Source organism: Muscardinus avellanarius, assembly GCF_963383645.1.
Source record: "Muscardinus avellanarius genome assembly, chromosome: 2".
In the NCBI taxonomy this organism is placed as follows: Eukaryota; Metazoa; Chordata; class Mammalia; order Rodentia; family Gliridae; genus Muscardinus; species Muscardinus avellanarius.
In genome coordinates, this window is record NC_137787.1 from 100,524,463 (window position 1) to 100,549,909 (window position 25,447).

Genomic DNA, 25,447 nt, shown 5'->3' on the forward strand with positions numbered 1-25,447 from the left:
GGCCCTTTCTAGAGAAAACACACCTACTGCAATGTTTCATCGGTTACAGGATGAAATTTTAAAATCTCACATATTTATGGACATCTCATTTATGTTTGCTTTTATTAAGCTTTCAGCATTAGGGAAGTTTATAAAACAGGATTTCAAATGGCACAAGCTCCCGTCTCCAGAGGGTCTCCAATGGCCTCCGATTGGGACCTGGCAAGATGCCACCAGGTCATAGCCAAAGGTCTTTCCATCTCAGGTCTTCTGGTTCCCTTACTCTGCGCTAGAAGTTTCTAGAAGCCAACAGGCTGTGGCCAGGCCCCTGACCCCTGTTCTGCAAGAATTCAGAATTAGCATTTATCCTTAATGCTTTGTGTAGATTAGCAGTCACACACTCAGATGTTGTGGGAGCCAGTCCTGAAATAGGAATCAGAGAAGCTGGCCAGGTCTGTGGCATCAGGAGAGCCCGTGCCTGGCTGGAGGTCCTGCCTGGCCGCCCTGGAGATCTCAGGCCAGGATGGGGACCAGTGTCCTCAGGCCCAACAAATTTTTAGCAAAAAATGGAAGCCGGTGTTGACTGTGAATCAATTGACAACAAATGAAAATAGAATTGAAAACTCTGGTTGGGAGTGGGTAGATAATTTTATAGTGGTCCTAGCCAGGCATGGAGCATATCCCTATACTCTCAGTACTTGGGAGGCTGAGACAGGAGGGTCAGAGGCTTGAGGACAGCCTCAGCAACTTAGTGAGACCTTATCTCAAAATAAAAAATAAGAAGGGCTGGAAGTATAGCTTGGAGATAGAATTCCCCTAGGTTTAATCCCCAGAACCAAAAATTCAAAACAAAACAAAAAATTTTTACATGGGTCAAATGAAGCATGCCCCGTGGCCCCATGCAGGGAGTTTGCTTCTTCTGGTAGAAACCAGGCTGTTAGTGTAGGGTCTGGGGAAACTAGGTCCTGGTCATTAGGACCTGGCTGTCACGAACAGCCCTCCCCATTACACCTGTGTCCTTCGCCTCAGCTGAGAGTGGAGTTGCAGATCCACATTTGCTTTCTGTTCTGTCCAAAGGAGCGTCTTCCCTCGCACCCCCCTGTTCCCCCAGCTGCTTTCTTTTTAATTCAGTTTTAATTTTGCAGAGTGAGAACAAGAGCGGGGGGGGGGGGTCAGTTTTGAACTCCTCTGCAGTCAGGAGTTACCCAGCCATGAAGTCAGCTGGCGCTGAGCCTCCTGGCACCCCCAGCTGTGCCACCCTTGAGGTTTTCCTGGGGAGAAATCAGGCCAGCTTGGCTCTCTGGGGAACCCCACCCGACTCCAGGGACTCTGCTGTGAGGCTTACGGTGAGTGGCATGAGCCTGCTCCAGCTCAACCTGCAGCCAGGTGTCTTGTTAGGTTAATGAGAGAGATTCCAAAAGCACCCATTTGACACTCTGCTTGGCCCGTAGTTCTTGAAGTCCGGAGAGCAGACAGCAAGGTGATGTAGTAGTTGCTTTGCCTTACGTCAATGGATTGCTATTTGCTTATTTATAGTGTGAAAGAAAACAGCTGCTAAACAAAAATGAGTAGGTTTCAGAAATTCATGACTCTACTTACCCTCTGACCACCTTAGTCACCGCGGCTTATTTTTATTTTTTAGCTGACAAGTAAAAAAGTGTATGTTTATGGTATGGTGCATGATGTCTTGGCATATGTCTACGCTGTGGCTGGCTGGCAATGGGTTTTTGTAAAAGCTTTGTGCTCTTCCTGTTTTTACCCCTACCCTGAGACCCGCTTGGGTGAGGAGGGGCAGGTGGTATGCTTCTCCTTTTTGTGAGGACACGGGGCTCTGAAAGTTGAAGTGATCTTCCTGAGGTCACCAGCTGGCTGGTGGCAGAGCCCAGATTTGAACCCTTGACTCCTGGTTCTGGGCTGTCTTGGCTCCTTGGCCTGTGGGCCTGGGTGGCCCCTCTTGTCCGCTGGCTCCTAGCCCTGGCCCTCCTCCGGCTCCTGGAGATCAGCGCTGCCAAGGGCTTCCCACGCCTGGCCTTGCTGGCTATTCCTGCCACCCCTGTCCCTTACCAGAGCAGGTCCCTGGGCTGCCGACCAGGCCCCCTACGGAGGGAGGTAAGCAGACTTTCAGGGCTGCCACTCTCCTCTCGGCCCTTTTGCACCAGGGGACTGCAGGCACGTCACTTCCCCTCCCTGCCCTGGGTTTCCCTTTGTGCAAAATGAAGACAAGGTAGACATCAGAGATTTGCACTGAGGATCAAGTGAGCAGCTTGGTTGAATTCTGAGCCGTTCCGTGGTTGGCTCTCCAGGTTCTGCTCCTTGAGGTTTCTGGATTGCTAATCAGAGGTACCCAGCTCAGGGCCTGTGGCGATGTGGGCGGGGCTCCTCTGACCCTTCCCTGCATCCTGGTCTCCCTCTGGCGAGGACCCCAGCAAGTCCACCTGCAGCTGCTCTGAGGCTTGACTTGGGGAACCTGGGCAGGGCTGGCAGTGTTCTCCCCTGGGCTTCAGTGGCCATGGCTAGTGTTGGGCCACTCTCTCAGGGGACTTGAAGGCTCTAGTGGAAGAGCTGACTGTTGAGCCAGACCCATCACATGCCGATTGGTGACTTTCAGCAAATCGTTCCTGCTCTGTGAGAGCCACTTCCTCATGGTAGCATGGGTGGAGCACCCCCGCTTCACAGCGGAGACTGTAGGGAGCGAGCCACGTGATGCGTGTGGTCTTGCTGTGTAACTGCCGTGTGCTTTGTGAAGGAAGGGAAGGGTTAGTGTCTAGCTCCGAGGCTCTAGAAATCCCTCCTTGCCCAGGAGCTTTCTCTGTGTACTGACCAATGACCAGCCCTCCAGCTTCTTCTGCCTCAGCCCAGCAGGACGTCTTCTCCTTAAGCTCTTGGCCAGTGTCTGGGCTCAACCTTCTAAGTGGTCACCTTGTCAGTAATGCTGATTCCAGTGATAATTAGAGCAATACTTAGTCATACATCGGCAGTAAATAATACATGGCCATAAGTTGATAATACTATTAGTAATGGCTACCATTTGAATGTCTCCTGGTCTCTAGGCCTTCTGTCTAGCCACTTGGAAGTCAGGGGCGCATAACAGCAATAGCTAGAGTGTTTCCAGTGCTCTGCAGAGCTCTGCTTTTGCTCCCAGGGAGCTCACAGCGGGGAAAGCCCAGAGCTGCTACAGTCAGGATGTGGCGATAGGGCTGCGATGGAGATGTCACATGAGAACTGAGAAGGCTCCTCTATCTGCCTGGGCTGGGGCTGTGCTGGGGCTTTCCTGGAGGGCAGGATCTCTCCTGTGGCAGGTGAGGGACAAGTGGGTGCTGGCAAGGCTAGTGGTGGCAGGAAGGAGGAAGGACTAGGACCAGGATGGGGAGGAGGAGGAGAAGGAAGAGGAGGAGGAGGAGGAGGAGGAGGAGGAGGTAGAGGAAGAGGAGGAAGAAGAGGAAGAGAATGAGGAGGAGGAGGAGGAGAAGAGAATGAGGAGGAGGAGGAGAAGAGAATGAGGAGGAGGAGGAGGAGAAGAGAATGAGGAGGAGGAGGAGGAGGAGGAGGAGGAGGAGGAGGAGGAGGAGGAGACTCTTCTAGGTAGAACAGTAGGAGCCACGGTTCCCTGTAAGCCTCTTGTCTCTCATATCTCTCTTTCCTGTTTACACAGGAGTCTCGGAGTATAAAAAGGAAGGATAGAGGGGGAGAAGGGGGAGAAAAAAGCAAAAGGAGAGGGAAAAATGATGAATAACTTTGTGTTGTAAGTCAGAAAGTACTGCTTAGCAAAATTTTGTTTCTTCTCTCTTAAATGGCAAGGTCGCCGTGCAAGCTGCTGCTTCTCTGTCTCCTCACTAAGTGTTGCCTAAAATCCCACCCACCTGCCAGAACAAAGCAGCTTTGCCCCAGCAATAACAGGAAGCCCCTCAACTGCTCATTTTCTGCAGGCAGCCCATTATCTGGCTAATTTTATATCCAGGCCCTGGAAACTGAACGTGGCCTATGGCAGACTCACCACCATCCCTCGTGGGTACACACCTGTTCAACAGGGCTCATCTGGCATGTTCAGCTCTGAAGGCTGGGGCCTCTGCAGCGCCTGTGGGGACCAATGTGCTTCTGGAAGAGCCACGGGTGGGATCGCACTCTCAGGAACCGAGCTGGAATGAAACGCTCACAGAGGGTGTTTGAGGTTGGGGTTTGCAAGTCCACAGCGGGACTCTCCCTTTTTCCTTCTGCCTGCCTGCAGAGGTGGCAGCGACTGTTGGATCTGTAGGCTCTGGTGTTCGCAGGTGTTTAGCATTTGACCTCCAGCTTGCTCTGGTCGGAGTCAGTAGGAGTCCTTCATATTTCAGTGAGTCATTAGGGAGATAGGGACAGCTGGGCCCACTTCCTTCCCACACGCATGTGTTTAGTGCAAGGCTTGGCTTGCCCTCTCCCTGCCATCCTTCCCTCCCACTGGGGGCTTCTCCCCGCCCCCTCTCTGTGGTTAATCTCTCTTGCCTACCTCCTTGAAGTCTCCCCTCTTCACTCACCCCTTCTCTTCCTGGTGTCTCCCCACCAGCCACTTCTGACCCAGGCAGTGACTTTCAAGCCCCTGCCCCCAGGCTTGACCCCCACAGGATCTGTCTGGAGACACTCATCCCTTCCACACATTCTTTAGTCATCCTGAGTTCAAAGCCTGCCTCCCCTCAGCCTGTTCTGGCCACAGTGACGCCCCTTAGGAGAGACAAGCATCTACCTGAAAGAAATTAGAATACGTGTGTGGGAAGCAGCAAAGACAGGCCAACCGAGTGTCCTCCCAGCGTGGCTTCCACCCAGTCACCTTGCCAGCCCTGGGTCTTCTGAAACCAGTGCCTGGGTGTTTCCAAAGGATTCCCTGGAGCCCAGTGTGCGTTCTGAGGCTGTGTGGCACTGGGCTTAACGATCTGGTGCTGAAGCCAGGGAGACAGAGCCCAACTCTGCCTCTTTCTCACTGGGGGAAGCTGGGGCAGGTTGTTAAATCTTTTTTTTTTTTTTGCCTCAGTTTGTCTGTAAGATACAAATAATAATGGTATCTTCCTCATAAATAAGAAGAGGTAAGGATTTGCTTCTTATATAACTAGTGAGTGAATATTGGCTGACGTGGTTGGAATAGAGAAGAAGTTTCTAAATAAGCTGCTGACCTGTTGGTGCCTTCTGTGCTGGAAGATTAGGCTGGAAGGATGTGCTCACATCAGGGCTTTAGTAGTGCCCATTGTGACTCAGGATGGGGGATACTATAGTAACCTCTAATTCCTGGATCCTCCATCAGCAATAGAGAGATTCATCTTCCAGTATGATACACTGTCAGGTATAACTCTAAATTGAACTTGGAAGTTGTATTGACCAATACTTAAACAAAGCAAAGCAATCATTCGTGGTCACGGTCCTTGGCATCTCCCACTACTGTGTCCCCAGCACTCACAGAGAAAGGCAGCAGTTCATGGTATCATGCCATCTGCAGTGCCCCATTCTGGTGACCTCAGATAGAATAGTTTCATCTCCTCAGCAAGACTGGCCTCTTCCTTTGTCCTAGAGTCAATAAGCTTCTAAGAGAAAAGAATTGTGCACTCATGAAAGTGGGTTCTTATTGGCTTAACCAAGTCAAGAACAGAGAGCCCAGACACAGACCCACACATATCTGCTCAACGGGTTTTTGACAAGGGTGCCAAGGTAATTCAATGGGAGAAAGGAAAGTTGCTAAAGCATCTCATGCTGACCTTGAGCCAAAGTTCGGTCAGGGGGCCACAAGAGCCTAAGCCCCCATGAAGTATGAATAGTATCTCCTTCTTCAAAAAATTATTTTAAGATCATTTGGATTAATATGTATAATTGGAATTTTATGTATAAGCACTGTAACTAAATTTGATGGGCAACGAGATGTGAGAGACGGAGTCAGCAAGGATCTTTTTTCCCAAGGATAAAGTTTGGGCCAAAGATTAAGTTCAAACTGACCTTAGTTTGGGCCAATATATAAGATTAAGTTCAAGCTGGCCTTGTGATGAGACAAAGCATACTTTCTATGATTCATTACATGTCTGGCACCCTGCCCTGAAGTCTGTTAAAGAATCTTTCTGTCTTTGAAGTTTCCTGCTTACATGAATATGGTTTTGTCTGTCCTGCCAAGAAAGAAGGTATAAAGATTGTAGTAAATTCTGAATAAAGTTAGAGAATATTGCAGCTGGTCTCGTGTGTCAGCATCTCTCTCACGACCTCGACTCTTCTCTCACCAATGCCCGAACCCCGACTCTTGCTAGGGCTGGACCCCGGCAGAAAGTCTCCTTGACATATAATGCAGAGCCAACTAGATAGCCATATGGACAAAAAGGACATTAACCCTGGAACAAATGGACTGTAAGGCTCAAGATAAAGCCTGATGCTGCGAAACACATAGAGGCAAACCAAAGAGAAAATTGGTGTGACCTTGGGCTAGGCAGAGGTTTCTTAGATCTGGCCCCATAAAGAAAACATTGAAAATTGGACTTAGTCAAAATTAGGAACTTTGGTTATTCCAAAACACCATTAAAAAGATGACAAGATAGAGCCGGGCGTGGTGGTGCACACTTGTAATCCCCGCGCTTGGGAGGCAGAGACAGGAGGATCGCGCAGGTTCGAAGCCAGCCGCGCGCGCTGGCTTAGGAGACCCTGTTTCCAAATAAAAATGTAAAAATAGGTCTGGGAGTGTAGCCTGGAGGTAGAAGGGCTTCCAGGAACCCCAGTACCACCAAAAAAAAAAAAAAAAGATGAAAAGATAGAAAAGATAGAAAAGGCAATACCTATATCCAGAATATATGAAGAACAGCTTTACCAGAAAAAAACAACCAAAAAATTGGAAAAATATTCTTTTTTCCCACTATCACCACTTCTATTTATTTATTTATTTATTTATTTATTTATTTATTTACAATACTGGGGATGAAACTCAGGGGCGTTTTACCTCCAAGCTACACCCCCAATCATATTCTTTAGTATTTTTTTTCTTTTTTCTTTATTTTTATTGGTGCATTTTAATCATACATCACATTGGAATACAAGACTTGAGAGGATATACAAGCACACATCATCCAATTAGCCCTCATCCACTCCCCATCCCATTCCCTCCCCTTCCCTTCATCCCATGCTTGTTTGATGATTAACTTTGATACATTTGTTTACATACCTCCTGAGTTTTTTAAAGAGGTTCCATCCTCCCCATACCCTCTGATTGGTCACCTTAATTGCTTCACTATATGGCCCTTTCTATAACTCGACCTCTTCCTGTTACCCCTTTCCTCCTAGTTATTGCTGATTAGGGGAAGCATCTGGTTTTTATTTTCTGCTTTATTTCTCTGTGCATGCTGCATTGCAAGTACCGATCCCACTCTTGATGGCCCCAGTAGTGGCCTGGCTACTTGGTGGACTGATACAGACCTCGCTGGCTCCAGCAGCAGCCTTGCCTCATGGGAGGCCTCGATTCTGGCCTTGCTGGCCCCCGCACTGGCCTAGCCCCTTGGCTGGCTCCAATCCCAACCTCGGCGCCGGCCTTGCCTCATGGCAGGCTCCGATCCCGACCTTGCTGACCCTGGCACTGGCCTAACCCTTCAGCAGGCTCCAATCCTGGCCTCAGAGGCCCCAGCACTGGCCTTGCCTCATGGCAGGCTCCAGTCCTGGCCTTGCTGGCCCTGGCACCAGCCTATCCTCTCGGCAGGCTCCAATCCCAGCCTCAGAGGCCTTAGTAGTGGCCGTGCCTCATGACAGGATCCGATCCCAGCCTCACTGGTCCGGCACCAGCCTTACGCCTCGGCAGGCTCCAATCCCGGCCTTGGAGGCCCCAGAACCAGCCTTGTCTCATGGCAGGCTCCGATCCCAGTCTCGCTGGCCCTGGTACCGGCCTAACCCCTTGGCAGGCTCTGATCCTGGCCTTGAAGGCCTCTGTAGCCACCTTGCTTCACAGCAGGCTCTGATGCTAGCTGCTGGCCCCGGCACCAGCCTAACCCCTCTGCAGGCTCCAATCCCAGCCTCGGAGGTCCCAGCACCAGCCTTGCCTCACGGTAGGCTCTGATCCCAACCTTGCTGATCCTGGTACCGGCCTAACCCTTTGGTAGGCTCCAATCCCAGCCTTGGAGGTCCCAGCACTGGCTTTGCCTCATGGCAGGCTCCGATCCCAGCCTCGCTGGCCCCGGCACCGGCCTAACCCCTCGGTAGGCTCCCATCCTGGCTTTGGAGGCCCCAGCACCAGCCTTGCCTCATGGTAGGCTTCGATCCTGGCCTTGCTGGCCCCAGCACTGGCCTAACCCCTCAGCAGGCTCTGATCCTGGCCTTGTAGGCCCCAGCACTGGCCTTGCCTCACAGCAGACTCCAATCCCAGCTTTGCTGTCCCAGTCACCGGCCTCACCTCTCAGCAGGCTCCAAACCGAGCACCCTCTTCGCCTAGCAGGTTGTCCCACGTTCCCGAGGGTGCATGGTGGTAGCATTCTGCCTCTGGGGTTATTACTTCAAAAGTTCTAGGTGTAATGCATCAGATCTCTGCCTCCCCTGAGTACTGGCCACTGCCATTGCCACTGCCTCCACCATTTCAAATCTTTCCCAAGCTCTTTGTCCACTCTGAATGTTGTCCAGTGTTCCTAAGCATGCGCGACGGTAGCATTCGATGTTTGGTGTAATTTCTCCAAAAAATAAGGTTGGTAGGATCAGATTTCTGCCTCTCCTGAAAACAAGTCTCCACTGCCATCGTGGCGACTGCTTCCAACACCGCCTTCCTCCTAGGTCTCTGCTGAACTCTCTCCTTATAGGTGATGTCCAGGATTCTTAAGAATGTAGAGAAGAAGCAGTCCTCCTTCGTGGGGAATTTTTCCAAAAGTTCCAGTTCATTTGGATAAGTTTTGTCTGCATCTCCAGTATCCTGGCAGCTGCCATGGCCCTTTTGACCCCTCTCTGATATTTTTCTTTTCTTTTTTCTTTTCCTTTTTTTTTTTTTTAATAACAGAAGACAGTATGTGTGGTTTGAGGAGGTTGTGGGATCAGGCATTCAGTAGCACTATGGCCCGGGTCCCAGTTCTTCTGGGGGTCCTGCGTGCCCCACGCAACCCCCGCCTGGGACCCAGGGTCCTGTGGCCTGGGCCTCGGTTCTTCCAGGGTTCTGGTGTGCCTTGACCCTGCCCACAGCCCAGGGTCCTGCGACCCGGGCCCTGGTTTCTCAGGGGTTCCAGCGTGCCCCGCCTGACCCCCGCCTAGGCCCAGGGCCTTGCGACCCGGGCCCCGGTACTTCTGGGGGTCCGGTGTGCTCCACGTGACCCCCCGCCCAGGGCCCAGGGCCCAGGGCCCTGCAACCCGGGCCCGGTTTCTCAAGGGGTCCGGCGTGCCCCTTCTGACCCCCACCTGGGGCCCAGGGCCTTGCAACCTGGGCCCCGGTTTCTCCGGGGTTCCCGGAAAAATATTCATACAGAGAGTTTATGAGAACAGATAAATGAATGGCCACCAAGCCCATGAAAAGGTGCTCAACATTATTAGTCATCAGGGAATTCAAAATTAAAGGCACTCTGTAGGCTGGGACCACTGACCCAGACCTATAATCCCAGTAGTTGGAAGGCTGAGACAGGAGGATTACAGGTTTGAAGCCAACCTTGATAACTCAGTGAGAACCTGTCTCAAAATAAAAAAAAAATTAAAGGGCTGGAGGTGTAGCTCTGAGGCAGAACTTTCCTGGGTTCCATCCTAGTAGCACACACACATAGGAAGTCCTATGTACCTATTAGAATATCTAAAATTTAACAAACAAAAAATCCCAAAGACCAAAACTATGTGGGACATCTAGACTTCTCATATTCTGATGGTGAGCCATTTAAATGGTACAATAATTTTGGAAAATAATTCAGAGGTCCTTAAATTTCAACATCCTTTGTCCCGTTTTCATTTGGTCTCATCATTCCATCCTAAGTAGAATGAAAACAGATGTCTGCACAAAGACCCTTACACAACATGGACTGTAGCTTTATTGCTAATGTCAAAAACTGGAAATGACCCAGATGTGCATCAACAAGTGAATGGACAAGCCAATTGCAGCATATCTGTACAGTGGAAGCGTGTGTGTGTGTGTGTATTACCAGGGATTGAACCCAGGAGCATTCTCTCTCTGAGCTACATCCCCAGTCTTGTTTATTTTATTTTTATTTTTATTTTTAATTTTTTTTTTTTTTTTTTTTGCGGGTCTGGAGATGGAACCCAGGGGTATTTGACCTCTGAGCTACACCCCCTGATCTATTTTTTTATTTTTATATTTATTTATTTATTTATTTATTTATTTATTTATTTTTATGGTACTGGGGGTGGAACCCAGAGGCCTTCTACCTCTGGGCTATACCCAGACCTATTTTATATTTTTATTTGGAAACAGGGTCTCACTAAGTTTCTGAGAACCTCACTAAGTAGCTGAGGCTGGCTTTGAACCTGTGTGATCCTCCTGTCTCAGCCTCCCAAGCACAGGGATTACAAGCGTGCGCCATCACGCTATTTTTTATTTTGAAACAGGGTCTCACTAAGTTATGGATGGTCTCATTAAGTAGCTGAGGCTGTCTGCGAACCACAATCCTTTGGTCTCAGCCTCCTGAATGCTGGGATTACAAGCGTGCGCCACCACGCCAGGCTTTATTTTTTGTTTTGAAACAGGGTCTCATTAAGTAGCTGAGGCTGGCCACAAACCAGCAATCCTCCTGTTTCAGCTTCCCAAGTGCTGGGATTACAGGTGTGTGCCACCACATCCAGCTTAGGGGATACTTCTTGGCAATAAAGGGGCACTATTGAGCCGGGTGTGGTGGCACATGCTTGTAATCCCTGCGCTTGGGTGGCAAAGACAGGAGGATTGCGTAGGTTCGAAGCCAGCCGTGCTGGCTTAAGAGACCCTGTTTCCAAATAAAAAATATATATAAAATGGTCTGAGAGTGTAGTCCAGAGGTAGAAGGGCTTCCAGGAACCCCAGTACCACCAAGAAAAAAAAGGGGGGCACTATTGTCCAACGCGATGGTGTTGATGAATCTCAGTGTAAAGTGAGTACCTGAAGTGAGGCAAAAGAAGTATGTACTCTATGACTCCTTCAAATTTTTAGATAAAAACTAATCGTTAGTGCCAGAAAGCAGATAGCAGTTGTCCAAGGATATAGGTAGATTAAGGGGAGAATTAATGAAGAATCACAAGGATATTATCAGGGCAATGGAAATATGTGCTTTTGGTCATAATTTCACAATTACAAAAATTTGCCAGTGTTGATCAAAGTGTACAGTTATGTGCATCCAAGGGTCGTGCTTGGTCACAAAGGACTTCAAGTTGCCAGGCCAGACAGGAGTCTTGTTGAGATCTATACAGGATAAATATTTAAAGTTGCTATAAAGGGAGGTTTTATTTTCTGGAATGTGACCCGTACACTTAGTATCTGGGGTATTGACAGCACTGTTGAAAGTTATACTATAAATAGATAATATAAGAAGACAAAGTGTAAATTCTAGGCTAAATATAACCACTGTCAGCAGAGGCAGGTACTAGGAAAGCTTTTGCTGAAACACAACTGATCCCATGCGGTTGCCAGAAACACCGAAGAAGTGCCAGTCGGTGGCTCCAGAGAGCATTGCTCACTGGAAGGCCCTGGCAGAAGCTCGGGCCCTTGATCCTTTCGGTCTCTTGCATACAGTGTATTTGTCAGTTCAAGAGTTACCTAGGAAATGACTGTTCAGGAGTCTGATTGGTTCTCTTTCTCCACTCTGGAACCCTTGGATTTTAATCAGGACACGCTATGTCTCCGAGCAGTCTGCCATGTTGCTTTAATCTGTCTATTATGTCTATTTGTGCTTTCTACCTCAAAAAAATGTGATTTAGCTTGATGTCTCATCAGACCTTCGTGGTGTTTCTGAAGTAGGCGGAGGTGACAGACCCGTCGCCATTTTCTAACCAGGAAACAAATCCTCAGATAAAAAAAAAAAAACATCTCTCTCCAGACCAAATAATGCCTGTGTTAGAGATGCAGGGCAGGTGGAATCAAGCCTCTTGACACCTCGTCTTGGGTTCTTTCTGGTCCACCCCCTGAAGTACCACAGATTCGGAGCCTTCATGAAAAGTGTATACAACTAGCGCAGTTTCCCAGTGGAGGAAATATGGCCCAGGGGCTCAGTCTCAGGGAAGATTATGAATAATCTCAAAGTCTAGGACTTCTCCACACTTTACTTAATGGGAGTAAGCCCCCCTTTCAGGGGCCTCGATTCCTGCCTTGATTAAGGCCATCAAGACCCATCCTAGGGGGGCTGCTGGATTAGGATAACAAAAGGGCAGAGGGAGGGAGCTGTGCTGATTCTTCTTCACCCTCGCCTGCTGTTTGGACAGCTGCACATTTAAGGGTACTGGTGCTTATCAAAGATGGGTGTGGGTGAATGCAGGCTCAGTACTGTGCCCTTCTGATGCTCTGTGCTTGACTTTGGGAAACATATTTAATCTCTTGGTACTTTTCTTCTATCTGGAATGTGAGAACCAACTCACATAGCACTTTGTTCTCATGAGGTTTCGAGAGCACTTTCTTATCTTTTGAAGGAAGAAAAAAATTCTTTCAATGGGTGTTTATTTAACAATTTAAGGTAATTTTTTCTCATTCACTTCTCTCAGTATAATCCGAACAACATGATTCCTCATCACACTTCTGTTTTTTTGTTCATTATTTGGCCATTGGAGAGAATCATAATTAATGCTTTTTTTTTTCAATTTCCCAAGCGTGGACTAAGATACACCTGCTCATATTGCGCATGCAATGCGTCCTAGTAAAGAAAGTAGTGGAGAGTCAGTTCCTCCAGTGATGAGGCCCCGTAAACTGCTTGAGTCCCACCCTCCTTTTACCTGAGCAGAGCCATTACTCTAGAATATTCTGCCTGTGGTCAGACTGAGTATTTGGTAACAAGGTAACCCATGCTACTGGGTTGTTTCTTTCCTGGATATAGTTTTGGGACACATAAAATTTCTTAACCCTTTAAGCTAGGCGTGGTGGCGCACGCTTGTAATCCCCGTGCTTGGGAGATGGAGACAGGAGGATTGTGCAGGTTCGAAGCCAGACTTACTGGCTTAAGAGACCCTGTTTCCAAATAAAAATATTAAAAAAAATAGGTGTCTGGGAGTGTAGCCCAGAGGTAGAAGGGTTTCCAGGAACCCCAGTACCACAAAAAAAAAAATATATATATATATATATATATGATAAGCCAATCAAAGTAGGAGAATAAAGAAATTCTGAGACCAAGATGACTGAATATAGGTTCTTTTCCCAAAGAACTTTCAAAGGACAGGAAGAATGTGAAACGAGGTGGCTGCGGGTGCGTGAGGAAGCTCCTGAGCTTTGTTTTCTGTATGTTTGGCTGCTCGAAAGAGGGAAGTACATGAAGGGAGGGCTGTAAGAGGAAACAGCCAAGCGTGGTGCGCACACTTGTAATTCCAGGACTTGGGAGCCTACACAGGAAGACTTCAGGTCCAAGGCCAGCCTCGGCAACTTAGATCCTCAGCCTAGCAAAACTGTTTCAAAATAAAAAGGGCAGGGGATGTAGCTCCGAGATAGAATGTCCCTCTTGGTTTAATCCCCAAGACCATATGTACACATAGGCATGCTCGCACGTGCACACACACACACGCACGCACGCGCACGCGCGCGCGCGCACACACACACACACACACACACACACACACACACACACAGGAAACAGCTGTGAAGAGCTGTGGTCCTTGATACTTTCGCCCTCCTGCTGGGGAGAAGCAACCCTGGTGAAGTCAGTGTGGCCCTAGGTTCTGCCTGTAGCTCTCCATTTTGGCCACCCACTCCCTCTCCACTTGCAGTGCCCAAAACACCACCCAATTTAGGCACGAGGCTTTTGTATTCCTCTGCCATTTTATGCTGATGGCTACTATATAGCTCTTAGCACATTGCAGTGCAATCTTTTGGGTTTTTTTCTCTATTTATTTATTTATTTGGTACTAGGAATTGAACCCATGAGCACTCTACCTCTGAGCTACACCCCTAGTTCTCTTTATTTTTTATGTTGAAACAGGGTCTCGCTAAGTTGCTGAGACCGGCCTCACACGTGCCATCCTCCTGTCTCAGCCGCCGGAGCACTGGAATTACAGGCGTGCTCTACTGCGCCCAGCTGGTTGGTTTGTCCCTTTAAATGTCTACACAAACAGAACAGTGAAGTGTAGACCTTTGAGGCTAGACTATTGAGTCTTCTGGTCACGCTGTCTTCCCAGCACCCACAATAAGGCCTGGCCTGTAGGAGCTCAGTGTTTACTGAGTTCTGTGCAAGGCGGGCTGCTGTGCCCACTGAGGCCAGGATGCAGCACGCGGAGGGGTGAGAGCTCTCCTGGACCTAACAGGCTGCCTGCAAGAAACAGAGGCCTCTGAAAGGGCCTGTGCAGACCACACCCAACACCCATGGCCTTGACTGCCCTGTCCTGTGGTACTCAGAAAGAATGTGAGCAGGTTTGGGGTGGGTAAATGAGTTTTCTGTTCACTTTTTTTTTAAATTTAAAAGTCAGGCCCCTGGGAGCTCACAGTGTTGGGATGCTGTGGGTTGGACTCCCGGGGACCCATGCTTCTCCTCTCCTTATTTATCTCACCGGATCCTGTGCTATTGTCTGTCTCATTGTTTTACTCCACTGCTCTGAACGAGATACAAGGAAATCAAAACAAAACAAAATTTAACTTAGAGTATCTGAGAATGTTCCATCCTCATATGTTACACAGCAGTTTGGGTAGAAACGGGTTTACTCTTAGAATTGTTTGGGGGGGGGTGCAGAGGATAGAACCCAGGGGCATTCTACCTTTGAGCTACATCCCCAGACCCCCCTCTTTTTGCGTACTGGGGATGGAACTCAGGGACATTGTACCTCCGAGCTACACCCCTAGCCCTATTTTTTTATTCTTTATTTTGAAACAGTGTCTCACTGAGTTGCGAAGGAACCTCACTAAGTAGCTGATGCTGTCCACGAACTGTATCCTCTTGTCTCAGCCTCCTGAATACTGAGATTACAAGCATGCACCACCATACCTGGCTTACTCTTAGAATTGTGAAGACATTTGTATGCTGTTTTCTAACTTCCAAGGGCCCACTTCTTTTACCCAATTCAAGGGATGCCTGGGCACCTATTCCCCAGTCCTAGGGAGCTAGGGGTGTGCACCCTCATGGCGCTTCTCCAGCTCCCTTCTGCCCTAGGGCTCCATCATGGCCCTTCCTGGAAGGCAGCCGCCATGCTTGCTGTCTGCGTCCCCAGCTCACACAGTTTTGTATCTGTTCCTTGTTTGTTTCCTTTGTCATTGTGGGGTTATCCCCCCCACCCCTCCACAAAAGCCCTTACTGACAGCTAGTGGGCTTGCAAAAGCTGAAGCATGTGTTCATCTACCATCTTTAGTTAGAATCCCTTTTATTTTTTATTTTTTATTTTTTGCTGTACTGAGGATTAAACCCAGGGGAATTGTACCTCTGAGCTATACACCCCAGCCCTAGTTTTTTTTTTTTTTTTTTTTTTTTTTTACTCTGAGTTGCAGAGGGCCTCACTAAGTAGCTGAAGCTATCCGTGAACGTGAACTGCGGTCCTCCAGTCTCAGCCTCCCGCATGCTGGGATTACAAGGGTGTGTTACCTGCCCAGCTTCCTTCTGACTTTAAGGCATTTCAAAATGTGCAAAGGGGTGTTCTCAGTGCTGCACATTATGTGTTCTTTTCCTTTTATTTTGCAAAAATTGAAATTCCAGGCCAGCAGACAACATTAGAGGGAGAACAACCTACTTCATATCTTTTTTTAGAAATGAAGGTCTGTGGATTTTAGGTTGGAGAGATGGAGGTTGAGTGTCATCAACAGCCCAACTAGCTGGTGCAGGGGAGGGTTACCAAACATCTGTTTAGGGCCATCATTTCCACCTGGGAGGGAATCTTGTGATAGTTATGTTGAACATCAGAATTCAATTGTGTATTAAACATTTAGAAAGGAGCCTCATCCATAATGGACACTGACAGACAGCATCAGCCAGGGTTATCATTACCTTTACTTAAGGAACTCTCTCGTTGGGTACTGGCGTATCCATGTGGTGTTCAAACCAGCCCGAGGGGTCCCATGCCTGTCACAGAGCAGTTATTCAGGGATGGCGGTGCCTCCATGTGATTTGGCTTTGAGAGTGATGCCATGCTTTGTCTTGGATTTAGGGAACCCGGGGGTATCACTTCCTTAAAATGCCCTGTAGTCACCAGGGGAAGAAGCTGTGGTCACCAGAGTGCCTCATCTCAGAACCCATCGCTACATTTTGGGGCCGGAGTGTCCCAGAGACTCTCGATTCCCTTATCTGGTAGCAGAAAGCTGCAGCCTGACAACCAGTGCTCATTTAGCAGAGGCCAGACTGCATCTGGCAGTGCAGCCAGGCACCTCGGGTGTCCTCTTGTGCCGGAGCCAGTGACAGCACCTCCCCTGACGGCTCTCCTCTCCTGTGTGGCTTCCTGTGACTCACTGTTGTCCTCAGCTTCACGGTGTCTGCGGAGCTGGTGCTGCAGGGCCCTGCCTGTTCCTTTAGCCACCCTGGCCAGCAGATGCCGGAGATGCCAGGAGATTTCCCACCCCACCGGCTGCTCACCTGCTTGTCTACCGTCAGCACTTGATGGCCCCAACAGCCAAATGGCCTGATGCTAATTTAAAAATTGCGAAGCCAATGAATGCGAGTCTGTGGCAATTTGTCAATATAATTTAATAACCAGGGGAAATTGAGGGCTCGTGCCTGGCGTAATTCCCTCCACATCTGCCAGCTTCTGTCGGCGCTGGGGTGGGGGAGGGAGGGTGATGAAAAGTTCTGAGGATGAGAGTGACTGTTTTAATTTCACCTGGGGCCATAAATCGATATTCATTTATTATTCAGGCAGCACCAGCATTTCCCTGGGTGATACTCGAACACACATAGTGTCAGAGTGGCTTGAAATTTGTCCTCATTAGGAAGGCAAAGGACGCCTTTTTGCAGGCATAAGCAAGCCAGCGTCCCAGTCGGGACTTGCGGACTCACATCTTCTGAAAGGACCGTGTGGTGGGAGGGGGCGGGCTGGGTTTTCATTCTAGGCCTCAGTCTGCTGCCAGTGGCCTCAGATCATAGTGACCTGGAATTGCAACTCTGGGTGTCACTGCTGATAAAAAAAACAATAAGAGGTGACAAGTGGTCCTTCCCCTCCAAAATTCATTTCCACACAAGGTTTTCTGAGAGCGATGATACTATGAACACAGATGCTCCGAGGTGAGGCTGTATGGGAAAATGGGGGCGGCGGCAGGGGAGACAGAGAAACTCAGGGTTGCTATGTTAGAAACCGCTGTGGGCTGCCGGCCAGCCAGAGACAAGGGCTGCCCATTTCTATGAAGATAAGAGCAGCTCAGAGGATGGACCTGGATTTGCTGACTCACACGCGCCCCCACGTTTGTGTGCAACCTATGGGCTGGGAGCACGCGGAGCAAGTGGGTAGGGGTGGACTTGCAGAGACCTGAAAGCCCAGGTCTTGCTCAGTGACTGCGCGGCCCTCCTCCAGTCTGCCAGACTCAGGTGGGAGGTTCCAGCAGGCCCTCCACCTCTGCTCCTGCACCATGGTTCTAAGTACGGGGAAAGAATTAATCTCCTCAGCTTCTCTCCTATTTCTTCCGCTTTTCCTGGCATCAACAGTTGCCTGTCTCCTAATGGGAACCTAAATAAAAAAGGCTGGTGTCAGCAGGAGGCATATATATAACCTTTCCTGGAGAGTGCTGTAGAACAAATTGGCAGGACACACAGGGCAAATTATTGATACCTGCAACAACGTGGCTGAGCCTCAAAAACATGTTGACCACAGGAGCCAGATTAAAATTGGGGTGGGAATCGAGTAAGGGCTAATTGGGTGATGTGTGCATGTATGCCTCTACCATCTTGGACTCCATTAAGATGCATGACTACAATGCACCAAAAAAAATTTTTTTTAAGAATGCATAGTAAACTGGGTGTGGTGGCGCACACTTGTAATCCCAGCACTCTGGAGGCTGAGAGGAGGATTGCGGTTCGCGGGCCACCTCAGCTACTTAGTGAGGCCCTCTGCAACTCAGTGAGACCCTGCTTCAAAATAAAGAATAAAAAACAGGGCAGGGGGTGTAGCTTGGAGGTGGAATGCCCTGGGCTCCATCCTCAGACCCCTACACCAAAAAAAGAATGCATAGTGTGTGACTGCATTTGTGTAAACTCCAAGAGTAGAATAAATCAATCTATGGTGACTAAGGTTATAAAGTGGGTAGGGGGCCAAGAAAGGGATATGAGGAAAATGGAAATGCTCTGCTTTTTGTTTTGGGGGTATTTGTATGAGTTTTACCTTAGAAAGAATTAATCAAGTCAAATCTCTAAAATTTTTATATTTATTGCATGTTAAGTATGCCTTGATAAGAAAGTATATAATAAAAAATTTAAGCTTCTAATCCCAGGCACATTTTGGAGACCAGGCCAGAGTGAGTTGAGATGCACGTTAGCACTGTGACTTGCTGAATTCCAGGTTCCATCTCCTTGTCTAAGCTCTTCAGTCATTTGCCAGGTCATGACTAGCTGGTCCTCTCCTGTGCTGGTCTCTAGCTACTTTCAGCTTTATCCCAAGTTTGAAGAGAAAAACCAACTTGTCTCTAAATCATCACTAACCAAGATACCCTTCTATGCTGATGGACAGGTTCTGTATCTGTACTCTCTGATGCGACGGCCAGTGGCGATATTCAACACCTGAATGTGACTAGTCAGATGAGGAACTGAATTTTTTATTTTATTAATTTTTAATTCCAGTTAATTTTAAATTTAAACACTTTTTTGCGGTACTGGGGATGGAACCCAGGGCCATTCTATTTTTTATTCTTTATTTTGAAACTGGGTCTCACTGAGTTGTAAAGAGCCTCACTAAGTAGCTGAGGCTGTTTGCGAACCCTGCTCCTCCTGTCTCAGCCTCACAAATGCTGGGATTACAAGCGTGTACCACCATGCCCTGCTTTTTTGTTTGTTTTTGATTGTGTGTGCTGGGGGGGGGGTGTCACTGGGGATGGAACCCAGGGGCATTCTACCTCTGAGCTACATCCCCAGCCATTTTTATTACATTTATTTATTTATTTACTTACTTATTTATTTATTTATGTGGTACTGGGGATAGAACCCAGGGGCACTGTACCTCTGAGCTATACCCCAGCTATATTTTTAAGTCTTTTTTATTTTTAATTTATTTTTATTTATTTATTTTTGGTGGTACTGGGGTTCCTGGAAACCCTTCAACCTCCAGGCTACACTCCCAGATACCTGTTTTTTATATTTTTATTTGGAAACAGGGTTTCTTAAGCCACCAAGGCTGGCTCAAACCTGCATGATCCTCCTGTCTCTGCCTCCCAAGCGCGGGGATTACAAGCATGTGCCACCACGCTCAGCCTTTTTAAGTTTTGAAACAAGGTCTCACTAAGTTGCTGAGACTGGCCACAAACCTGTGGTCCTCCAGTCTCAGCCTCCCAAGCACTGGATCATAGGCATGCGCCACCACTCCCAGCTAGCACATGTGTTTGCACAGTATTTGAACTGTTTCCTCTTCAAGTCTCTTTTATCCCCTCCCCACTTCTCTCCCCCATCTTTATGCATGTTCTACTGCTCTATCTTAAGTTTTTTGTTTCCTACTTTCTCTCTAGCTTCCATGGATCAGAGAAAACCCAGGATCACAGCAGGACACCAATGTTGTTTTCTGTGGGTGCCATCTCCCATAACTAGACTGAGTCCACTCACAAAGGGAGTTTTGACTTGGGGATTCTTGGCCCCACCCCATTGTGGTGGCCCGTCCCACGGAGCCTCCTGCTGGGGAGGGGACTCAGCAATTGCCAAGAGGCTAGGTTTGGCACAGCTCTTATTGGTAATTTGGGGAGGTAAAACTTCAGTAAGATGATTATTTTAAGAAAGATTAAATTTGAAATAATTTGAGATTGATGGAAGAATTCTGAAAATAGTACCGAGGATTTCCACAAACCCTCATCCAGTCCACTCAATGTTAATGTCTCATGTAACTGTGGTGCAATTTATCTACACTCTGTAATCACGATGCTGTTAACACTGTCAACAAAGTGTAGATTCAGTTGTGATTTCCCCAGTTTTCCTGGTGATGATCATTTTTCTATTCCGGGATCTAGTCCATGACACTATGTTGCATTTAGTTGTCACAACTCCTTGCTCTCCAGTTGGTGACAATCTCTTGGTTGTTCTTGTCTTTTCTGACATTGACCATCAGTGGGAGCATTGGTCAGGTATTAGTAACCTGACTTTGGGTTGTGTTTGATTTTTTAATGATTAAATGGAGCTGTGGATTGAGGGTAGAGCTCCATGGAGACAAAGTGCCCTCTTCTCACGCCATGTCACAGGGCATGTGACATCCACACACCTTATGACTGGTGGTGTTCACCTGAGCACTTGGCCAGGTGGTGTTTGTGGGGCTTCTCTACTGCAAAGGTGCTCTTTCCCCTTTCCACACCCTATCTGTTAGTGTTGAGTCACAAGGTCCAGCCCACGATCACTCAGTGGATGGTAGTGGGGTAGGCAGATTGATCTCCATGTCCTGGAGAAAGGAACACCAGAGAATTTGTGCACTTACAGTCTTTAAACCATCACCATTATTGATCAAACCATCACCATTATTGATCTGTATTTTAGGGAAGATACTTTGACGCTATACAGATATTCTATTTTCAGTGAGGCCATTTTTTTCCCCCAGTGTCTTTGTTGAGTTTTGAGCCCAGGGAAGCAGGCTGTCTCCGTGTTCCCAGCTTATGTCACTAAGTTAGTGAATTTATTAAGACAATGCTTAAGGAGAATCCTATTGCTTTGTGGATGTATGAGGCTATATCTGATTTCTGCTGGCAGTTGTGTTTTAATCCTGGAGAACCTACAGGCTGTGTCTCATGGGGGTGACGTGTGGGAACTCGCAGCAGAAGAGCTTCAGGGGCTAATGTCAGGGGAGAGCGGTACCCGCCTATTCAGGAGTGACTCACTCATCTGATTGCAAAGGAAAGGTACAACTCAGAGGTGTTAAGATAACGTCAGCAGCAGACTGTATTTTTAGATGCCATTTTTTCCACCCTGAGGGCTATATTTGAACTCTCTATTGTGTGAATTTAGGGAAAAAATTGAATTTTAAGTAGCACTGGTCATAAATGACCCTGTGGCTAATTCAGTGGGCTCTGCTTTAAAGGGTTCTTAGGCCAGACATGTGTCCCAGAATTCTCAATCCACTGCTTTGGGAATTATCTGTGGAAAACACTACTAAAATAACCATTAGCATTCTGACCAACTGTGTTATTGATCAATGATTGTCATTCATTTTAGCAGAAAAGTGAGAAGGTGAATCTCCTACAGGAAAAGAGACACATAATGATTTCTAAGTGCATATAAATCTGGATATCTGTTCTTGATCATCTTTCCTAAGTCCCAGTGTCACGTACGTACACGCCTGCCTGGTGGCAGCATACCTGGCTGATTGTTTGCACGTGGAACAAGGCTGACCTTCAAGGCAAGCACTTTGCAAAGGACCCTGCTCAGGCTGGAGCTGAACTGTTGAAATCTGGAATTTTCTCTTCTAGGATGATTTCCTGTTCAGCGTCTCCATTTTAAGTGGGATCCTTTGCAGCATCCTGGCTGTGCTGAAGTTTATGCTGGGGAAGGTTCTGACCAGCAGGGCGCTCATAACAGATGGTGAGTAAAGCTAGTGTGTCTGACCCAGGGTGGTGCTCACAGCGGGGAGGGTGCTGCTTGTCTTGCAGGAGAGCTCACAGTTGGGGGCCCATTTTCCCCATTCCCTTTTCCCCAAGCTGGTTAAAGATGTTCAGGGTTAAACCGAGGCGTGGTGGCCTACTCTGTAATCCCAGCATTTGGGAGGCTGAGACCAGAGGATCCTGGTTCTCAGATAGCCTCAGCTACTTAGTGAGGCCCTCTGCAACCCAGTGAGACCTGGTTTCAAAATAAAGAATGAAAAATAGGGCAGGGGGTCGAATGTCCCTGGGTTCCATTCCCAGATCTGGAAGAAAAAAAAAAAAAAGATGCTCAGGGTTCCCATATCAGGGCAGATAACTTAGGCCCTGAGAATTTAATAACTACTTCATGAATCCCCTGTCATAGGGAGGCCCAGCTCTCATACTCAATCAGGAGCACAAAGGGGTTCCTGGAGTCTTATATTTTATGTGCATCGTTCCAAGTCAAAAGTAAATAGTTTTTTTTTTTATCCTATAAATGTTTCCTTTGTGAATTTACCATTTTCCTTTATCTCTGCAGCTAAGAACCACTTACTTGAGTTCAGGTCCTAGCCATCAGGTGCCTGTACTGGGGAAGTTGTCCTTTTCTTCCCTGCTTAAAGCCCAAACCAGCCAGGAGAGTCCTGCCATGTCCCCTCGGGTCAGGAGCTTCGGGTGCGGGCCTTGGAGATGCAGATGATAGAGTGTGTGGAGGCAGGAAAAGTGCATGTTCATCCCCAAACTAGCACTGACATGAGATCTGACCCACAGTAGCACCTGGTTATCTTATTTTTATTCATTCCTAACCATGTGCTCAGTTTGGGGGGTGTCAGGGTAAAGTCATGGTAGGACAAAGGATAAAAGCCTGCAGTGTATCTGCACACAGTAGAACAGAAAGAGCTGTTTTATTTTTTAAAGGAAAAAGTAAACACTGCACTTTTCTAAGCTTTCAAGGTTCCTTTATATGTTGAATATGTGAATGCAGGGTTGGGGGCTGGCTGGGCTGTGGTTGAGATGGCAGCATGGTGACAGTGCAGGCCGGACTCCGCATCCTGCCCCATGTTGAGGCCTTGCTGTCTGTAGAGCTGGGCTTTGCACGAGGGGCCTGAAGCCAGAGTGCTCTTTCCATGCAGGGACTGAGCTCAGGCCCAGGAAGCTTCCAGCCCCCACTGCTGGCTGCCTGCTCCTGTGCCTGCAGCATTGTATCTTGGGAAGGCAAGAGGAGGGGAGGACAATCATTAAGAATGTGAACACTAATGGATGCTGAGGAGGAGAGAGAGACATAGGAACTCTTCTCACTGTTGGTAGGATTGCAAATTAGTGCAGCTGCTATGGAGATCAGTGTGGAGGTTCCTCAAAAGACTAGGAATGGAATCCCCATATGACCTAGCTATGCCACCTTTCAGCATCTTTCCAAAAGAGTAAAGTCAGAACACTATCGTGATATATGCATATCTATGTTTATAGCAGCACAATTCACAATAGCCAAATTATGAAACCAACCTGGGTGTCTGTCAGCAGATGAACAGATGACAAAAATGTGATATATGCATAGTGGACTTTTACTCAGCCATAAAGAAGAACAAAATTATGTCATTTGTAGGAAAACGGATGGCACTAGAGAATCTTATGCTAAGTGAGACCAACCAGTCTCAGAAAGTGAAAGGGAGTATATATCATCTTATATGTAGAAGCTAGAGAGAAAATAGGAAACCTAAGAACTTCAGTCAGATTAGGCGAGAAAATAGTAAATGGTGGAAGAGGGATGAGGAAGGGAAGAAGGGAGGGAAAAAGGGATTTTTTTTTTTTTTTGGTGCCAGGAATACTCAGGGGCATTCTACTTTGGAGCTGCACCCCCCCCAACCATATTTTAGTTTTTTTAAATTTGAAATGGGATCTTGATTAGTTGCTGAGGCTGGCTTTGAACCTGTGATCCTCTTGTCTCAGCGTCCCAAGTATTAGGATTACAGGTGTGTGCCACTATACCCAGCAAACAGAGGCTTGAGGAGGGAAACAGTTCAAATAAAATCATGTCTATCTATGAAGGCATCACTACCAATTGCAGTAATATGTGTTGAAGAAGCGGTCGGTGGATCAGGATCTGAGGAAAAACAGATAAGACATGTGCATGTGTGTTTGTGTCCCTTTGAACCTTGCTAGGGCATATAATTACAGTGCGGCAATAAAAGTGTAAGAATGAAATAAGAAAAAGAGGAGGCCCCAGCTGTGCAGCCACAGCTGCTCAGAAGGGCATCACCTGTGTGGATGAGGTTCTTTTGAACAAACCTAAAGAAGTGGAGCTATACAATCTGACACCCTGACTACAAAACCAAGGGACTCCAGACACTAGCCAGCTGACTACTACCAGGCTGTCCTGGCAAAATAGCTTGGGGGTATTTGTTAAAACAGACTCCTGGGAGCCAGGCGTGGTGGCGCACGCTTGTAATCCCAGCATTTGGGAGGCTGTGACCAGAGGATCACTGTTCGCAGACAGCCACAGCTACTTAGCGAGGTACTCTGTAACTTGGTGAGACCCTGTTTCAAAATAAAGAATAAAAAAAAAAAAAAAAAACAGGGCAGGGGGTGTAGCTCGGAGGTCGAATGCCCCTGGGTTTCATCCCCAGACCCACAAGAAATACAAACAAACAAACAAACAAACAAACAAACAACACACTCCTGGGCCTCAGCCTGGAAGCTTCTGACACCAGGGCCTTGAGTCCAGGCCCAGGGATGGCTGTCACAGCATCAGGCTGTCCATGAGGTGCACACTGAGGTTTCCTGCTGGAGCCAGGTACAGTATCACCACAGGGCAGGGCAGGTAGACAGACCCTGCTCTGCTCAGTGTTCCTAAGAGCCACTGGGCCATCATCTCAGAATCACACTCAAAGGGCCACTTCAGCTGGGCCTGCTGTGTGCGTCCACCCTTGTAAGATGCCACCTTTCTGCCTGGGCTGAGGACCGTTGAAAGGGCAGGAGAATTGGCTGCCTGGCCTGGGCCTTGTACTCTCTGGCTCTTCTTTTTAGCAGCCTCACGGCCCTGTCTGTGGAGCAGGCAGTGCAGCCCCTGGTTCTCTGGTGCCCAGAGGAGCCCCTGACATTGTGGTCCTCAGCAGGCTGCAGGGAGTGAGGATTCTGCCACTTCAGGTCCGGTGATGATGCTGTGGGAGCTGATGCCCCAGAGCGCTCCATCAGCAGGGTGCTATGGTGCTACCAGCGCTGCTGGAAAGAGCTCGTGGCTCAGTGTCATGAACGATACGAGTAGACCAAGGTGCACCTGCCTGGATGAGCCTTTCAGGTGGTCTCTGTCACTCGTGGCATTAACTGCATCAAGTTAACTCTACTGTGGGGTCCCGTATGACCTGGGCTGGCCTTGGTGCCCTTTTCTTTCTGGGGCAGATTCAGAATTTGGGGGAAGGGGTTTACTAGCAGTGATTTTTGTGATCTGTTGCTTTGTTATGTGGAAAAGAAAATACCTGCCTCTGCCATGGAGCCCCCTTTCTGTAGGGAGGCCCAGTACAGGGGCATGTGTGGGAGCAGGGGGTAAGTGGGCACGGCCAGCTGCTTGGGTTTGGATCTCCCAGTCACTCTTGGAGTCCCTTTCCTCCCTCTGAGGAGGGCACAGGTCTTTAGGTCAGAGCAGAGCAGTGAACTGGCTGGCCTTTGGCTTGTTTGAGCTCTGGGTTCTGTGCCTGCCTCTCCCCATATCAATGA

At 48.1% G+C, this 25,447-nt stretch overlaps 1 protein-coding gene across 1 annotated transcript in view; it reads left to right on the forward strand.

Annotated features, from left to right (window-relative positions):
- TMEM163 (transmembrane protein 163) overlaps positions 1-25,447 on the forward strand; it is a gene marked incomplete at both ends in the record, with an annotated part of 229,422 nt that overhangs the window by 197,612 nt on the left and 6,363 nt on the right. The window contains one exon of the mRNA XM_080689011.1: positions 21,590-21,701. Coding sequence (XP_080545137.1) covers positions 21,590-21,701 — 112 coding nt within the window. The remainder of the gene's footprint in view (positions 1-21,589; positions 21,702-25,447) is intronic.